Source organism: Anabrus simplex, chromosome 1, assembly GCF_040414725.1.
Source record: "Anabrus simplex isolate iqAnaSimp1 chromosome 1, ASM4041472v1, whole genome shotgun sequence".
Lineage (NCBI taxonomy): Eukaryota > Metazoa > Arthropoda > Insecta > Orthoptera > Tettigoniidae > Anabrus > Anabrus simplex.
The window spans coordinates 352,683,938-352,704,198 of NC_090265.1; the positions used below are offsets into that span (position 1 = coordinate 352,683,938).

Sequence of the window (20,261 nt, forward strand, 5' to 3'; positions counted from 1 at the left end):
ACACAACATGCCAAATGGAGATTCTTGTAGTAGTTAGAAACTATGTAGTTTCTACTACAGAGTGATGCCAACTGGAGCTGCCATCTGTCAGATACGTGCTAATTACAGTAGAAGTCTGTTAAAGCCAGAATTCATAACGGCTAAAAATTTACTCACTATAGCGGATTGTTGTTATATCCGATTTTTTATAAAAGTTGAAGGGAAGCCCCGCACAAATTAAAATCGGTATAAAATGGCAATTAGTTTGTTTACAACTTGTGTTTTCGAGGAAGATATCCACGCTATGACTTACTCATTCGTTATTTTTTTAAATTCTGATAGTACGTGAATGCCTATGTTCAATTTCGTGCTGAAAAGGTAGAAATCTTGTATAGACCTTCTAGCACATAACACACAACTGTAACTGTTCCACCTCATCATAACACTTGGGGAGATGAAAGTTATTATCTTGGGACACATGAATATTAAATAAACTATTTGTGGCTTGCCCGCAAATTGCCACGCAAATAGAAACAATCAACATTCCATGGTTCCCCATTTCTCTATGTAATGTTTGGGCGCCATGGTTATAGTTTTAAATAAAACTGTAAACCAACATTTATATTTACTAGCATAGAGACTTACACTGAAATCACAGGGGTAGGATTTTAAATAATTAACCATTAAGTATCGCTTAAGAAAGAAAATTAACGCAATATAAAATACAAATGAATTTATTATACAAAAAAAAATGAGATGAATCGGAATAGTTTCCTTAAAGCGTGGAGGGATTTAGAATTTACTGAATTTACTATTGCTTGCTATATCTAATTGAAGCTCACCAATTGCAGCTTCCATTGAAGTCATCTGGTTTCCGTGGTTACTCGTTCTCTCCTTCTCGATGTAGACTTTGTTCCATGGACATCCTTCCTTCCTTCTCTGATGTGGTACGGGCTATCTGGACTAACACTCCCTACTTGCCTAGTCTTTAAATTCGACATTGGCCCTATACTTGTAAAAACTGATCAGCGTTGATCGTATGAGGAGAAAATTCAGAGATATGAATTTTTCCATATTAGTAGAAATCTCAATCCAACTGAGCTATACTATTTATACGGTACAGACTTGTACCAAATTCCGTAGACTTGAACTTAAACATTGTTCTTCGTCCACAATATTTACTGAATATAACACAAGCTGTAAGCTTGATTCGCCTCACGCAGATCCGATAACATAACCGAAGCGACAACACATTGTACAAAAGTAACTATGTCGCGGAGCGACCACACACTGTTTCAAAAATCAAATCACGTCGTTCAAAGTAGATGTTCACAGTAGAAGTACTAGTGATGGAGTTTCCTTAGTTATGTTGTAAGGTCGTACGGTCCTAAGGTTGTAAGGTCGTAAGGTCCCGTTCTCGTGTTGAGAATCAGTATATATCCGGGCTCACCCCCACTCTTGGTAACAGTTCAATCTCAAAACTCATATACAACGAAGTATCTGATTCGATAGATCGAAGCATCAACTCCCCTTCCCTTCTTCCTCGACAAGTCCAGAAGGCGTGGCGATGATATAGCTGACCAGTTTGCAAGCCTCGCGCACGAGTCGCTGTTTACTAGCCTTGGTCATACGATAAACCCATGACTCACGCAAAATCCCAAGCTTCAAGAATAACCCTCCGTATACACAAACATGAGATGAAATGAAAACAACTATGTCTCAACATATTGACCGTATTTACACCATAATGAATTCTTATCCTACATAATATAATAATTTAAATAATAAAACGATGTTATCATATATACAATATGATTCCAAAAAGCCTTGATTACAAATGATTGACGTTGAATAAATATGTTATTACAAATAATTGCCGATGGCGGGTAAACTTGATATCAAATGATATCGCGTAAAATGATATTATATTAAATTAGTAGGGCTGGAGAAGCCTGGACGGTTACATACGCCCTCCTGTTATTTACAGATATAACATATATGAAAATAACACACTACAACAAAATGGTTGATATATACATCATTACACATGACAAACACTTAATAAAAAACATACATAATTAAATCTTGTATCTCACTGTAGAGTGTCTGTTTCAACGATACCAGATAACATTAGTAATAAATCCTGCCAATTTTCTTGCGAAAGTTTGTCAGCAACACTCATAATATTTACAACAACAGGTAAATAACTCTATCTTTGCACTTTACCATCAAAGTGTTCGGCAGTTCCAGGTTATAATATATATATACACCACACACACACACGTAACCACACGTGGATTACCTCTCTTAGATGGCCGCAAGCAATTTCTTGTTTTCATTGCAAAAAATATTACTACTTAGAAAATCATTGCATTAATTTCCTTCTGCAGTTTCAAAAGAAAATCCCAAGTTACTCATGGCTTCTACAATGGTGTCAGGTCTAGGTTCACAACCTATACATGAATTCACGTTTTCCAACTCAAGTACATTTAATGTTGTCAAAACAACATTGGGGAGACATTACACTTAATTCGCAGAAATATATCGTCTCAGAGAGCGAATATTATAAGTGCCCAACATGACACGATTACCATCTTTCAATCTGTATGCACAAGGACCAACCCGACAATGAATCTGGAATGGACCCTGATACAACAAAAAGAATTTCTTCGTCACTTTCTCTTGACTGGACGAGAGCATGGGAACACGTAACAGAACAGAATCTCCTACCTGAAATTCGTCTAACACCTGACGTTTCTGCTGTCTGCTACGCTTCTCAGCCGCTTTAATCAAATTCTCTCTCGCTAACCTGACATATATCTGAGAGTCCCGCTGAGGTTCCTGTGTGATACCTAGTACTTTTGTCAGCTCATTCCTTGGATTGCTGCCAAAATGAACCTCTAATGGGGTGAATTTCGTACTATCATGCTGAACCATATCAATCCATTTCTCAATCAACACTAAAGAACCAACCCACGCAGTGTGCTTGTCATGAACTAAAGATCGAAACATCCTACCTAATTCCTTCATCGTGCGTTCACACATATTCCCTTGCGGATTCCTAACTGAGGAAAAAACATGTGTGATACCTAACTCTGTCATCACAGCCTTCCACTTCTTCGATGTAAATTGAGATCCGCTATCAGATAATAACCTACTAGGCGTACCTAATTCCTGAACATACTTGTCACTAATAATCTTACTGCAACTAAGACCTGTCGCTTTACTCAATAAAAGATTGACACATTGACTACTCGAAACTTCAATAATATCATCCTCTAACATAGCTTCAATTTGATTGTCTACCGCTTTAGCATATTTATGTGGTATATAAGTAATAATAATAACAACGTAAACGTTTCCACCTTTTCAATACTACAATATATTCACAAAATTACAAATTACACGGTACTAGTTTCGACCCATCTAGGGGTCATCATCAGCCGTATTGGGTCGAAACTAGTACCGTGTAATTTGTAATTTTGTGAATATATTGTAGTATTGAAAAGGTGGAAACGTTTACGTTGTTATTATTATTACTTATATATTATTCTCAGTTCAATACGGACCAAAAACTTGAAATTCATAACCATCAATATTTATGTGGTATCGGATATCTCGGTCCAGCGAATATACTTTTATCCAGCACTGAAAATGAGTGTTCATACACATGTGTTTTGCCAGGTTTCGATGAAAATACTTCCTTGTGTTCTCTCAACACATACAACAATCGGTCCCCCTGACCTTCTTCCAAATTGCTACTATCTACCGCTTCTCTCAAAGCATCATCGTGGTTCTCCTCTAACCACACTTCACACAACTTAAAATCCGCTCTCTCATCTTTTGAAACCTCATTAACACACCACATGTTACAAACCTCCACTTTCGTCTGAACTTCGGCATCCCACGTGACTTTAACATCCTCATTATCCCACCTTAAATATACTATCGCCTCATTGTAATCTAGCCGAGCTGAGTATAAACTTAGCCAGTCAGATCCCAAGATAACATCAAATATAAGATTCGGAATAACAAGACAGATCTGAATTTTCGACTTCTCGTTAATACAAATAGGTATGGCAACTTGTTTACATATTTGCTTGGATCGTTTACCTACAGCAGTGATGATATATGTGGATTTCACAGGCATTTCTTCAATCTCTATATTCTCCTTCTTTCTGTCCTCATACCACTTCGAACTTACATATGATCTTTGACTGTCTGAATCCAATAAAGCCTGATACTGCGCCCTCCATATAACGATCGTAACAACGGGGTTCTCACTTTTACTACCAGCATCGACTTGATTTACTTCCACCTCCCGTAATAACTCATCTCTAACATCGAGATCATAATCCATGTACGTCATTACACAATTTCTTGCAACATGTTCTGAAGACTGATAATCTGATCTCTCATTACCGTCTACTATCAGTTTAAATTACTGTGTCTCCTTGTATCCTGATTTCGGCTTGTACTTTCCTCTACATTTCGTTCCCTCTGAACATTCCTATTTTGCTGGTGTGACTGATTACCTACAGGTTGTTGTCACGGTTGAAACTGACCACGGTGATTGTGTTCTTGTCTTCTGGGTGGTGTCTGAAACTTTGTGTGCTCACGTGTACTATTACTACTTCCTAACGCATCGAAACTTGCTAGCAATCTTTCCATTCCCTGAATAGACTCTATCTGTTGCATACAGCTAGCTTCGCGGATTTTGTTCGGAAAATGTCTGAGTAATAACTTCACAATATCTCTCTCCGCTGACATCCCATCTACGTTTTTACAAATCATAACGTGGGCTAAAAAATATTCGGTCATAGAAACTCCTTCGTGTGGCCTAAATTTCCCAAAAACAATGCGTTCTCTTTCCCTGCTTTGTATAGCTTCACTCCAAAATTTTTCCGTGAAATATTTCTGGAATTCCACCATACTGGTCATGCTGCTCTTATACACCGCAAACCATGATTTCGTTTCCCCAATAAAAGCTTTACCAATTATCTCTAACGCTTCTTCCCATTCAATGATTCCTTCTTCTATTCGCTTTTCAAACCGTTTCTTAACAGTGTTTAAAAAATCTAAAGGGTTTGTCTGCCTCCCATTAAATTTAGGTAGTTCTGTTTCATATATGAAATTAGTACCATGGCACTGACTTCCTATATTACCTTGCTTTTCTCTGATTTCTTTACGTATTTGTGCCTCCGACCTATCAATACGTTCATTTATCCTTTTCTCTCTAGTTTCTACGTCACTCGCAAACTTTTCATTACATATTTTGGCATTAATCTCTACCTTACCACACAGATCATCGTATTGTTGTTGTACTTGTTCTCTAACTTTAGTAACTTCTCCTACTTGTTCCTGCATTTTACAATTAATTGCTGTGATCTGCTGGTCTACTTCGCTCCTAACTTTACAATTTTCTTTCTCTACCAACTCCATGACTTCGCTTCTATGTTCAGTTAACTTTCTTTCTACCACCTTCTCATGTTGGCTATGTCTCATCTCCTGTTCCGCTAACTGATTCTCAAAAAGTTTCTGTTGCTCTAGTGCTTCATCTAATCTATGATCTAAAGCATCCATCCTAGCATTAACTTCTCTGCTAATTTCGGTTTTCGTCTGTTCTATTTCTCTGCTAATTTCGGTTTTCGTTCTCTCTACTTCCTTCTTAATTTCATCTATCCCTTTCATTTCCTTCCTAATCTCATCTATCCCTTTCGTTTGCTCTAATATCCCTTGCATCATTAAAAACAGTTGTCGAATATTCATTTCACTATTCGTATTACCTTTCTTGGCCTCCATCCTAGCTACATCAGATTCTGTGCTATTTTCCATGCTCCCACCACTCTCTACCGTTTTATCTACTTCAATAGTTTCATCTACAACATTCGTAGAATTCAGCGTCTCGCCTCCCTTTACTAAGTTTCCGCTACGTAATTTCATGTCCTTTTTACCTTGTGCAGCCATGATTCCCCCAAAATCACACATACAAATTATATGGACACTCACTTAACCCCCACAAACACAGATTCTACTTTACTGCTTTCTTTCCACAAATACTTGATGGTTTTCGAGCTCCACGTTGGTGCGACAAATGTAACTGTTCCCTCTCGTCATAACACTTGGGGAGATGAAAGTTATTATCTTGGGACACATGAATATTAAATAAACTATTTGTGGCTTGCCCGCAAATTGCCACGCAAATAGAAACAATCAACATTCCATGGTTCCCCATTTCTCTATGTAATGTTTGGGCGCCATGGTTATAGTTTTAAATAAAACTGTAAACCAACATTTATATTTACTAGCATAGAGACTTACACTGAAATCACATGGGTAGGATTTAAAATAATTAACCATTAAGTATCGCTTAAGAAAGAAAATTAACGCAATATAAAATACAAATGAATTTATTATACAAAAAAAAATGAGATGAATCGGAAAAGTTTCCTTAAAGCGTGGAGGGATTTAGAATTTACTGAATTTACTATTGCTTGCTTTATCTAATTGAAGCTCACCAATTGCAGCTTCCGTTGAAGTCATCTGGTTTCCGTGGTTACTCGTTCTCTCCTTCTCGATGTAGACTTTGTTCCATGGACATCCTTCCTTCCTTCTCTGATGTGGTACGGGCTATCTGGACTAACACTCCCTACTTGCCTAGTCTTTAAATTAGACATTGGCCCCATACTTGTAAAAACTGATCAGCGTTGATCGTATGAGGAGAAAATTCAGAGATATGAATTTTTCCATATTAGTAGAAATCTCAATCCAACTGAGCTATACTATTTATACGGTACAGACTTGTACCAAATTCCGTAGACTTGAACTTAAACATTGTTCTTCGTCCACAATATTTACTGAATATAACACAAGCCGTAAGCTTGATTCGTCTCATGCAGATCCGATAACATAACCGAAGCGACAACACATTGTACAAAAGTAACTATGTCGCGGAGCGACCACACACTGTTTCAAAAATCAAATCACGTCGTTCAAAATAGATGTTCACAGTAGAAGTACTAGTGATGGAGTTTCCTTAGTTATGTTGTAAGGTCGTACGGTCCTAAGGTTGTAAGGTCGTAAGGTCCCGTTCTCGTGTTGAGAATCAGTATATATCCGGGCTCACCCCCACTCTTGGTAACAGTTCAATCTCAAAACTCATATACAACGAAGTATCTGATTCGATAGATCGAAGCATCAACTCCCCTTCCCTTCTTCCTCGACAAGTCCAGAAGGCGTGGCGATGATATAGCTGACCAGCTTGCAAGCCTCGCGCACGGGTCGCTGTTTACTAGCCTTGGTCATATGATAAACCCATGACTCACGCAAAATCCCAAGCTTCAAGAATAACCCTCCGTATACACAAACATGAGATGAAATGAAAACAACTATGTCTCAACATATTGACCGTATTTATACCATAATGAATTCTTATCCTACATAATATAATAATTTAAATAATAAAACGATATTATCATATATACAATATGATTCCAAAAAGCCTTGATTACAAATGATTGACGTTAAATAAATATGTTATTACAAATAATTGCCGATGGCGGGTAAACTTGATATCAAATGATATCGTGTAAAATGATATGATATTATATTAAATTAGTAGGGCTGGAGAAGCCTGGACGGTTACACAACTTGGCAAGTAAATATACATATGATTCTTAATTAACCGTATATGTATCCGGAAAACATATTTCAAGAGCCAGTAGAGAAATGATAAAATTCTCACTATAATTTACATGAGAATTTAACCAGACATAAAAAATACATACTTTTAAAAATAATTTGATCTACGTTGCACCAACAGAGATAGGTCTTATGATAATACCAATATAAATGGTCCGTTATTGGACTTATGATGACGATGAAATAGGAAACGGTTAAGAGTGGGAACGAAATGGCTGTGGCCTTAAGGTAGACACAGCCTCAGCATATGCCTGGTGTGGAAATAGGAAACCACGGAAAGCCATATTCAGGGCTGCTGACAGTGCAGTAGGGTTTGAACTCACTATCTCCTGAATGCAAACTGATATCTACCTCTGAAATCAGTGATGCAATCTGCCATATCTCGAGGGGTACCACATTCTCACTTAATTTCAGTATATAGCATTAAAATTAAGCAAACGTTTACTTCAGCTTTTATTTCTAACGAGTTAACAACTGCTATCAGCCACGTTATCTATGCATTTATTATGAAAATATGTTCTCTTTCACTTAGAATTTTCTTAACAGAACAATAGTCAACAGGTATTACCAATCGACTCCAACACCACCTTCAAATGTCGATGAGAGAGCTTGCTAGCGCACAGAGCGAGAAAACTATACCGAAGATGATTGATCGCATTCTGTGGCAAACTTTTGACTTTTCTTATTCAAACATAACTGTATATGTATCATGAAAACAATAAACTTCTCACTATAAATGTGCATTACAAGTTGTCCATTTCATGACCGTATCGATGAATATATTCAGGAAGTTAGTAAAATAACCACCTAATCGATACTTTATTATTGCCTCAGGCAAAACTGAATATAAATTAGCACTTACAGGACATGTTTCGACCACTTAGTGGTACTCTTCAGCTGTATAAAGAAAGAATTGAGAAGAAAAAACATTAGGACAATAAGCACAAATAATAAAAGTTCTTGAGACTCCTTTGTTAAAAAATGGAGGTCATCAGAACAGGAATGGGTAGACATAAAACAGACCAGACGGACAAGAGATATAATCAAACACGACATCGCAGAAGCACAGCCCAATCTCCCTCCTCCCTCACATGATATTTTAGATGACGACAAAACTCTACTTCCCTTCTCTCTAGAGCTTTGCATGGACTGTCAGACTGTTTCACATCGTTACTTCACTAGGTCACACTCAAAGACAAACCCTCTAGACAGCGCAGAATAAACATATTTTCCAAACAAGAACGAGAGGCAAGATGACCTGTTCTGATGACCTCCATTTTTTAACAAAGGAGTCTCCAAAGAACTTTTATTATTTGTGCTTATTGTCCTAATGTTTTTTTCTTCTCAATTGTTTCTTTATACAGCTGAAGAGGACCACTAAGTGGTCGAAACGTGTCCTGTAAGTGCTAATTTATATTCAATTTTGCCTGAGGCAATAATAAAGTATCGATTAGGTATTTATTTTACCAACTTCTTGAATAAATGTGCATTACATAAAAATCAGCTTCATGGTCCGTAATGCACTTAAACAGATTCACAACTAAGTATTTTTTATTTTCCACCTTGTTGATACACAAAATTGCTTAAGGCTACTTACTGGCTAAAAGTGGTACATGTTTCGTTTATTATCAACATCTTCAGCCACATAACACTGTTTAGATGAAACATTCATATATTGACAAAGTATCAATGTTTTAGAGGAAGTGTCCTTAAAATTAACATACGAAGATTGACAGAGTGATGCCATTGACAGAGTGACATGATGTGACATCACGAGAACTAGTCATCATTATTACAAACACCTGGTCTGCAGATACGTGCCAAACAGCTGAAATAGAAAAACTTTTCATAAAAGTTGAAGGGAAGCCCTGCACAAATTAAAATCGGTATAAAATGGCAATTAGTTTGTTTACAACTTGTGTTTTCGAGGAAGAGTGCATAAATATTGATAACAGAAAAAATAGCACGTACTTAATCGCTTGTAATAATGGATGCATCAGTGATAGGGTTCTTGCTATAAGCGCTATAATACACCCGAGACCTCCGGGTGAGAGGCAGGCACGCCACCCCTTGACTGCAGGGCCAGCAAATGTTACCTTAAAGAACGTTATAAGCCCTAATGGGTCTTAACCAACTTAACCAACCAACTTGAAGAGTTAAAGAAGCTTGTCTGGCAGGAGGATGCCACAAAATGAATCTTGTTTGCAGTAGCACAGTGTGCAAAATGTCCGACTCGTTGGCTGAACGGTCAGCGTACTGACCTTCGGTTCAGAGGGTCCTGGGTTCGATTCCCGGCCGGGTCGGGGATTTTAACCTTAATTGGTTAATTCCAATGGCACGGGGGCTGGGTGTATGTGTTGTCTTCATCATAATTTCATCCTCATCACGACGCGCAGTGCGCCTACAGGCGTCAATTAGAAAGACCTGCACCTGGCGAGCCAAACCCGTCCTGGGATATCCCGGCACTAAAAAGCCATACGAATTATATTATATAGTGTGCAAAATCAGAAGTTTTATTATGAAAATTTATTATGAAAACATAATTATTCTCCTCTTTCATTTCAAATTTTCTTTACAGAACAGCAGTCAGTGGGTATTAATAATCAACTCTTATATTGCCTCCGAGTGTCGATGAGAGAGCTAACTATTGCATATGATGATCGATCACATTCAATACAATTGCTGGAGTGCATAAATATTGATAACAGAAAAAATAACAAGCACTTAATCACTTGTAATAATGGATCATCAGTGATAGAGTTCTCGCTATAACTGAAGGATATTACACAGTTGACTATAGGAATTTTGAAGGGACAGATCAAAAGTAGTTATAACAGGGTTCTCGCTATATGCTGTACACGGCATAGCGGACTTCTATTGTATTACACCTTATTTGGACAGTTGCAACACGGAGCGTGACAGCGCTCCTGGCACTTTTTGTTAGTCTACAAAGGAGTTGACTTAAAGAACGTTATAAGCCCTGATGGGTCTTAACCAACTTAACCAACCAACTTGAAGAGTTAAAGAAGCTTGTCTGGCAGGAGGATGCCACAAAATGAATCTTGTTTATAGTAGTCAGTTTGCAAAATCAGAAGTTTTATTAGAAGTGGCACTTGGCAGTACCAGAAGTGATGAAAATAGCGCAAACATTACGTATCAAGTTTTGTCATGGAAATGAATTACTTTACAAAACTTGATTCTTTCGTGTGGTAATACACATGAATAACACAGCTTGAAAGTCTGAAAGAATTCTGGGAGTCATGATTGGAGACAAGGAATAACAAAGGTATATTAAAAAAAAAAAAAAAAAAGCTACACAGCCCTGATGGGTCTTAGCCAACTAAGCAACTGCTGCTCAGCGTGAGGCCAGCAAAAATCCCTGTCCTGGCCGGGAATCAAACCCGAGACCTCCGGGTGAGAGGCAGGCACGCCACCCCCTTGACTGCAGGGCCAGCAAATGTTACCTTAAAGAACATTATAAAATTTAACAATGTCCTGACATTAATGGTCCATAGTAGTATTCCAGATGACTATCTCATTTTAAAATAATACAAAATTAATCACCACTTACCTTCCTGGAGTGCTTTCACTAGACTTCCTTCAATGAATGCAAATGCAAGAGCACTTTTAGCATTCACTTGCGTTTCCAACTTTAGAAGTTTGTTGCCAAACTGTTGCCAGGCACTACGCCGTTTCTCATCTGGTGACTCTGTCAATCGGCGCAGGGCAGCATTGTAACTTTGCTTCATTAGACGCAAAAGTGTTGTCCATCTCCGAGAGTTAAAGCATATCTGCAGATTAATATGGAAAAATTAATAGGAAAGGTAGAGTTCTTAAGGTACAGCTCCAAGCTTTGCAGAAATGAAAATGGGAAACCACAGAAAACATGTACAAGGCTGTCGATCATCGAGTTCATAACCACCATCTCTCAAATGCAAACCTGAAGTTACACAAGCCGCATCGCATACAAGGTTAAACAATGGAGGCAGCCCTTTTCAAGTGCTCTTTGTGGATTATTAAAAATAAATTATACAGTAACTATTTCACTGGAGAAGAATAGAAAACAAGTGGATAGATCGAATGAGCAATAAGGATGTTCTGAGGAGAGTCAACAACGAAAGAACCATTCTGTAGGGGATTTTATGAAGAAACGTAAAACTGATGGGGAATATTATGCGAAGGAACAGAGTACTGGATGATATTATTGTACGCCAGGTTGACGGAAAGAGAGTGGGAAATAAATAAATAAATAAATAAATAAATAAACATAAATAAAAACTAATATTGGGATGGGTAGGACATTTGATAAGAGTATCAGTACAAAGAGCTCTTCATAGACTGTCCATGGTGGACTGACAATCCGAGAAGGAAAGAAAAGAAAAAAAGAAACAGAATGAAAATGGTAGGATTATGTGGAGGAAGAAGCGAGAAAGACGACGGACACCAATGGACAGGAAAAAGCAATATGGATTTTTCTTATCATTAACCACCAATAATGTTGCATAATTATACAATACAAGCTGTGCCTCTATCAAATAAATAATATATGCAAAGGCCAAGTAACTGCTGTTTGGCTGATGGAGGCAGTTTTCAACTAGTATTTTTTTTTAAAAATAAGATTCTGCAGGGGACATGGAAAACGAACGTGTTAAGCGAGAAAATGTACAACTGAATACATTAGTGTGAAGAACACGATATACCAAATATGAGAACCTTTTGCGCTGGAGCTTATAAAATAACAACAGTACACTGAAAGGTGTGAAAAACACCAAACAACAAAAATGAAAACAATTGCACAGAAGCTCATAAAAATATCAAAGTATTATTGCAAATCACTCTCTTTAAAACAAATGTTAGTAGAAGCCTTTTACTTTGGATCAGTTGGTTATTCAAAATTATTTTCTGGTCACAGTCTGAGGCAATGAATTGGAGGTTACCTTTCTGGACAGTAAAAAAGAATCTTACGAAGGGAACGAAAAAGGAAATGAAGTGTTTTGAGTAATTCAGGTGAACTCATAATAGACCCCAGGGAATGACTGGATGGGTAGGAGGAATATTTTGAGAATCTTCTCAACATAAAAGGAAATCTTCCCGACGACGTCGCGAACAACCAAGCTCTTGGTGAGGAGGACAATGGTGTTGGTGAAAATATGCTTGATGAAGCGAAAAGGATGGAAAATAAATTCCATTGTCATGAAGAAGCAGGAAATGGTGAAATATAGTGGGAATGCAGAGATAAAATGGCTTCAAAGAGTGATAAAATTAGCATTGAGTGTTAGTAAGATACCTTCTAATTTGACAAAAGCCATAACTGCAACTATCTATAAGCAAGGGAACAGGAAGGATTACAACAACTATTGAGGTATCTCACTCATCAGTACATCAGGCAAGCTGTTTAGTGGCATCTTGGAAGGAAGGGTGCGACCAGTGGCTGAGAGGATGTTGGATGAAAACCAATACGGTTTCAGACCACAGAGGGGCTGCAAGGATCCAGTTTTCAGTATGCACCACGTAATTGAAAAATGCTACGAGAGGAATAGACAGTTACGTTTGTGTTTCGTAGATCTAGAGAAAGCATGTGACAGAGTACCGAGAGAAAAGATGTCTGCCGTTCTGATGGGCAATGGGATTAAGGGTAAATAATTAAAATCAATCAAAGGCATTTATGTTGATAATTGAGCAGCAGTGAAAATTGATGGCAGAATGAGTTCTTGGTTCAAAGTACTTACAGGGGTTAGAGAAGGGTGTTGTTTACAGTTTACATGGATAATCTGCTGAAAGGTATAAAGTGGCAGGGAGGGATTCAGTTAGGCAGAAATCTAGTAAGCAGTCTGGCCTATGCTGACAACTTGATCTTAATGGCAGATTGTGCCAAAAGCTTGCAGTCTAATACTGTATCTCACAACTTGAAAATACGTGCAATGAGTATGGTATGACCTTTCCAAGACTAAATTGATGTCAGCAGGCAAGAAATCCAAGAGAAGCGAATGTCAGAATGGGGACATAAAATGGGAACAGGCAGAGAATTTCAAGTATTTAGGATGTGTGTTTCCCCAGGATGGTAGTATAGTACGTGAGATTGAATCAAGGTACAGTAAAGCTAATGCAGTTAGCTCACAGTATTCTGTAAGAGGGAAATCAGCTCCTGGAGAAAACTCTTTACATCAGTCTGTTTTCAAACTAACTTTGCTTTACGGGAGTGAAAGTTGGGTGAACTCAGGATACCTTATTCAAAAGCTAGAAGGAACAGACCTGAAAGTAGCGAGAATGATTGCTGGTACAAACAAGTGGGAAAAATGGCAGGAGGGTATTCAGAATGAGAATGTAAAGGCTAAGGTAGTAATGAACTCGATGGATGAAGCTGTATGCATAAACAAGCTTCAGTGGTAGGGTCATGTGAGGTGAATGGAGGAGGGAGGATAAGTTACTTGGAAGAATAATGGAATCTGTTATGGATGGTAAGAGAAGAAGAGGAAGACCAAGACGACGATGGTTAGGTTAAGTTTCAAATGATTTAAAGACAAGAGATATAGAATTAAATGTGGCCACAGAACTAGTTACGAATAGAGGATTGTGGTGATGTTAAGTAAATTCACAGAGGCTTGCAGACTGAACGCTGACAGGCATAACTGTCTGTAATGACGATGTATGTAGTAAGGAATTTCACAACTTTTACCGTACCTACAACTAGACTATCGGAAGACAAATATCCACCATGCTGTTCAACTTCACATGATTATGTTCCTAATCCAGATGTAGGCTATCATGCAACAAATATTTGCTACTCTTCACTGTACCACTCAACACACAAAAAAAAAAAAAAAAAAAAAAAAAAAAATTAACTTCTCAATGAAATGCAAAATACAAGCACGAACCAGCAATGGCCTGCTCCCCGAAGGTGCTACTTATCCTATGAAGTTCAGGAATTCAAGGCCTTTTCCCATTATCACGCAACTGCGGCAAGGGCTCTTGCCCAAGTTAGAAATCACGTTCCTTCCACAAGGGATGACAAGTAACATGTCCAGGACTAGGAAAAATGTGATCATACTAAGCAGTAATACCAGAAATCCATGATGCAGTAAGTGAGGCATTTTTATATAGATTGAATACAATGAGAATTGAGAGTTCAAATCCGCGAAGTGCTAAGCGGAAAAATGTGTTAACGAAGAATGCACTAACTACCGTATCATCCCGAATACCACCCGCACTTTTCCCCCCGAAACGTTGGTTCTAAATCTTGGGTGAGGGTCGTATTCAAGCTGTTCATTCTCGTAAATATTTGCTACGTTTACATGGAGCATTGAAATAGATTTGAATACGGTTACTGTACTCAATATACCACATGTAAATGGGCATTCAGGTATTATTGTCTTTTAGTTGCATTCTGGAAAACAAGATCAATTTTTTCCTCAATACGGTTACAGTGTCATGTAAACACGAAATGTAAGGTAATGAAATACGGTAAATAAAAGAATATGGGTAAATATGCAAGCCGCTGCTGCGGATGCTCGATCGTCATTTGTTTCACAAGTGTTGCTGGCATGCTGGGTGCGCGAATAGCTGATCTTGCGGGATATCGTACTTTGCGAGAGTCGAGACTGTTGGTTACGGAAGTCTACATCACTCACATTCGAGTTCCGTATCTGTCCCGTGAAAGTACTGTCTCGATAGTAAGTGATGGATTCAAAACAGCATCTGTGGTCATTTATTGTGCATGAGAAACTTAAAGTTGTAACCAAAGCTGAAATACTGTATACGGAAATCGTGACGTTGGCAGAAAGTACGATATTGATGAATCATGTATTCGTGATTGGCGGAAGAAGAAGAAAAATCTTCTAAAAAAGTAACGGCGATCAAAGTGTTCCGCAACCGGAGTGCAGTGTTTCCGGAAATTGAAGAACGACGCCACAAATGTGTGATAGAAAAACGTGAGTTAGGATACGGTGTTTCTAGTGAAATGTGTCAATTGACAGCACTAGAGATCTCAAAAGAACTCAAAACACAGGATTTTACTGCAAGCAACAGATGGATCCAAAACTTTTATCAGAGAAAGGGATTGTGCATTCGGAGACGTACGTCTAAATCACAATGTCTCCCTTGGGCATATGAAGAAAAATTAACGGCCTTTCAGTGTCACATTATTCATTTAAGGAAGCAAAATTCTTATTTGCTCTCGCAAATTGGTAATGCTGACCAGACACCTGTCTATTTTGAAATGCCGTTGGAAAATACAGTGGATACGAAGGGTTCTAAAACTGCAACCATCAGAACAGGTGGTAACGAAAAGCAACGATGCACGGTAATGTTGTGCGTATTAGCGGATGGAACCAAACTCCCCCCATATGTGGTTCTGAAAAGGAAAACACTTCCAAAAGGCATACCTGCCAACTTTACAAAACCAAACATCAGGAGATTTTGATATGAAAATCAGGAAAAATCAGGAGAAATCAGGAGATACAATTGGTCAAAACTGCGTATTCTACATGTCTTCCACAATACATACATTATCGTAGAAACTCCATGCATCATGTCCACGTTTAAATTAACACACATTTCCAGCAAAACTGAACGGAATCTAAATCCACAAATATCTTACTCTCACATACGTATTTGTATTCAGTGATACTTAAATACACAACACCGGAAAATTTATAAGAACATATATGGTATAAATATACACCAGAAAATGTATAAGAACATATATGGTATGCCTACCTTCCTTCCATCTTATTGATTAACAGAAGCTTCTCCATCAGTAGAAAATTGCTGTTGATTAAAAGAAGAAGCAGTGGCAGATTTTGCCTGTCTGAGAAACCCACTGTCAAAGATTTATTGAAAGCAGTTGCCCTGTAGCCTTGATTTTACTGTCAACAACCTCTCCATGTTTTCATCAGCAATAGATGACCTGAACTGTGTTCGTGTTTTAGTCACCTGACTAAATATCCTCTCACATTCAGCGTTACTGAGAGGAATTGTTAAAATACCCAAAATAACACGAACTAATCTATCATATTTTAGGCTCCCATCACCACTTCTTAACTTTCCTACCATCGACCACTGCACATCAATTCTTTCTTCCATGAAGATCTCATCTGGTATATCATCTACCTGAAATGCACAGAACTGGGACTGTAATTCATCCATGGCTTCATGCTCTTCACCTGCGTCTGCATTCAGTAACACTGGAAACTTAGCCACAAAATACATCACAGAAGAAAATGAAGCCTCGGATGCAGATGTAATTCGTGCAACGGTCGCATTCTTCAAAGGAAACTTGTGGACAATGTAGTCACATGCGGCAATGAAGTACTTCCAAACTCATGAGAAAAATTCCTCTTTCTCGTCATGCTTCAGATACTCTACGAATTGGGAAGTGCAACTACCAATGAACAAGTCACAATCATTCTTCTGGTTTACCCTGCTGTGGTAATCGACTTCCAAAGGAGAGGAAGATTTAACCACTGAAGGTCGTACAAATTTCGATATCAAATTCCTTAATGTGTCCAGCAGCAGATCTTGCAGTAAATGGATGTGAGGCACACTTGACTGCAAACTTACATTTGGTTTATCAAATGTAGGTATAACATTTGATAAAAACAGACATAAAGCCTTATTTAAATTTGATGACAGGATGACAGGAATTCTTTCTTCACGAGACAGACTGCACTTAATGAATGAATCCTGTTTAGTTGTTTTGGGTGAAGAACAACTTGGGACTGGTGATTCATTGGTTCTTTACCTTGAAGAGGCAGCACTTTCTACTGATGTTTGTTTCATTTTAGGAATATGGTAAGTTTCGAGACTTCCAAGCTGACCTGTCTTACCAGCCTTTACTTCATAATTGAGCAGACTGGACAAAGGCTGCCACTGTTCCAACAACCTGGATAAACATTTGCCCACAGAAAGCCAACGGGTGCACACATGCTTTAAAATTTTCCTAGTCTCGGCATTGTACAGTTCCTGAAATTGTTTCAGTTTCTCTTTTCTCTTAGTACTTCTTTGTAGAAAATAGTAAATGTCCACCAAATAATCATCAATCCTGAATGGCAAGCATGATGCCCCTTTTCTGCAGCCAAATTTAACAAATAGCAGGGACAACCAACAACAAAGAGATCAGGCATATCATGTTTCAGCACACCAGCAACTCCATTCTTCATTCCAACCATTACCGGTGCATTATCACAACATAAGGCTAAACAGTTATTAAGTGGAATATTGCACTCTTTCAGGGTGTTGAGAAGAAAGGCACCTATATTCGCACCAGTTAGGGACAGACAATAAGCAGCTTACAATTTTCTGTCTCTTCTGATTATATACGGTAACAACAATGGGATATAGGTTACAATCTCCTTTGTTACTTCCGTCGGTTGAAACAGAAAATGGCCATTTCTTCAAAGTTTCTACTATTTCTTCTTTCTCTTTCTTTGCCATTTCTCCAATAATTGCAGCAGTCTTTGTTCTTGCACAGCCGTATTTCTTTGCAATATCACTGTCCGGGAACATTTTTCTGAAAAGGTGACCTGCATAATCTGCACAATTAAGTGGCAAATTATGCTCCAAAATGAATGATGTAAACAAGCATTCGGCATTTATCACCCGATCACCTTCAATTTTAACAGCAAAATTTAGTTTTGTATTACTGTCTATACACTTGACATTTTCTCGGTGCTTCTTTGTTTCCACGTGTTTTGAAACATCACTTTTTCCACCATGTGATACAGAAATATCACATCGACAAACAGTACAAAATGCAAAAGATGGACCTTTCCTGGATTCAATAATGCACGGAAACTTTTCTGAAAACTGTTTCAAGAAAACAGAATTGTATTTCTTGGCCATAGTGAAAATTCAAAACACCAAACAAAAACACTACAATATGACGAAAATTTGCATTATAATTTATAAACAGGCACTTAACACAAAAACAAACCACCTTCAGAGATTCGGGAAAGCAAATAACATTCAGCCCACTATAAAAACGTCAATAAATACATATGCTTCACTGAAACACATGCACCCATCAAACCGAACAGGACAGAACAACACTGAACACAAATATATGACAGAACAATCTACAACAGAAGCATCCAAACCAGTGTTAGCCAAAAGTCACCAAATTGTAAATTAAAAGTCGCTCAATCAAATTAACTACCATAATCCAGTTGCACTTCATTGGAATGATAATTAGGCCCTAATCATTTAAGAAATTAAATTCACGTACCTAGTCAGAAGAAAAATAATTCTTCATTTTCCAGCTCCTCGACAGCAGACAACGAAGGTTGCATGTACTGTATTTGCTGATATAGGCCTATACCGATTTTACACATAACTTTCTGAAATTACGTACCAATAATACGTTTTTCTTAGTTTTTATTATTTTTATTTTTGTTACAATCTACTTTACTTAGCACTGTCACAAATAGGTCTTATGGCGACGATGGGATAGGCCTAGGAGTGGGAAGGAAGTACCATATCCTTAAGTAAGGTACAGCCCCAACATTTGTCTGATGAGAAAAAGGGAAACCACAGAAAGCCATCCTCAGGGCTACCACCAGTGGGGTCTGAACCCACTATCTCCCGAATGCAAGCCAACAGCAGCGCGCCCCTAACCGCACGACACCAACTCACTCAGTCCGATTCTTTAACTTTGTACATACTATATGACGGATTTTCCATAATCACACATTAAATTCAATACCCCTTCGAATAACAATTAAGAACACTGTCACTACAACTTCAAACAATACAGGAGTACTATGGTATTATTATAACACTTGCCTCAAACCCGACTGTTGCTATACGAGGCTACAAGGCTAAAAATTACACATCTCTACTCCCTCACAGGAACTATGTGAGTGATATGATAGATGATCGGTCGCTGATAAGCCTTCCGAAAATAGTATGAACTCATGCTCCACACGTGTGAATCAGTTATGCGCTTCGATGCCATTACTTAGCAAATGCGTAGATTAATATATTGCATCACGCGCCCGGGCGATTATAAGAAGCAGATTGCTATTTATCAAGCAATAAATTAAAATTTGCCATAATTGTCTCCAAATGGCTCCTAAAATCACTAAAAAAAACCACTAGTCTCTATCTTTTAATTCTGCCACTAATATTACTAAAAACGACTCCAAAAATCTCGCAACTAATCCCCAGATTGGACTAGACTGATGCGAACTTGCGAATGAACACGAACATAGCACGCGAGAACGAGAGATTGACGATCGAAATACGTGTCGCGATATACAGGTTTCAATAAACATCGCACATTGGCGCGCATTTCTCGTATTAATAAACGTCGATATTTCATTTGAAGCGGCCAATGAGCTAAGGACTTCCGGCCACTGGCGTACAAAGCTGAAAAGGCGGGATTTGAAAACAAATGTTTGAAGTTCGCAAAAAAAGCTAAAATCGGGAGAAATAGTAGAATAATCAGGAGGCGGGAGAAACTGTTGAAAATCAGGAGTCTCCCGCCTAAATCGGGAAAGTTGGCAGGTATGCCAAAAGGAAATTTGCTGTCCGGTGTTATTGTTAGAACACATGAGTTCAGCTGGATGGATAGTGCGTTAGTTGAG

At 38.1% G+C, this 20,261-nt stretch overlaps 1 protein-coding gene across 1 annotated transcript in view; it reads right to left on the bottom strand.

The window, feature by feature from the left end:
• Positions 1 to 20,261, bottom strand: part of LOC136866716 (midasin) — a 425,839-nt gene that overhangs the window by 394,761 nt on the left and 10,817 nt on the right. Inside the window, exon 4 of the mRNA XM_067143861.2 lies at positions 11,252 to 11,471. Within this exon, the coding sequence (XP_066999962.2) occupies positions 11,252 to 11,471 (220 nt within the window). The remainder of the gene's footprint in view (positions 1 to 11,251; positions 11,472 to 20,261) is intronic.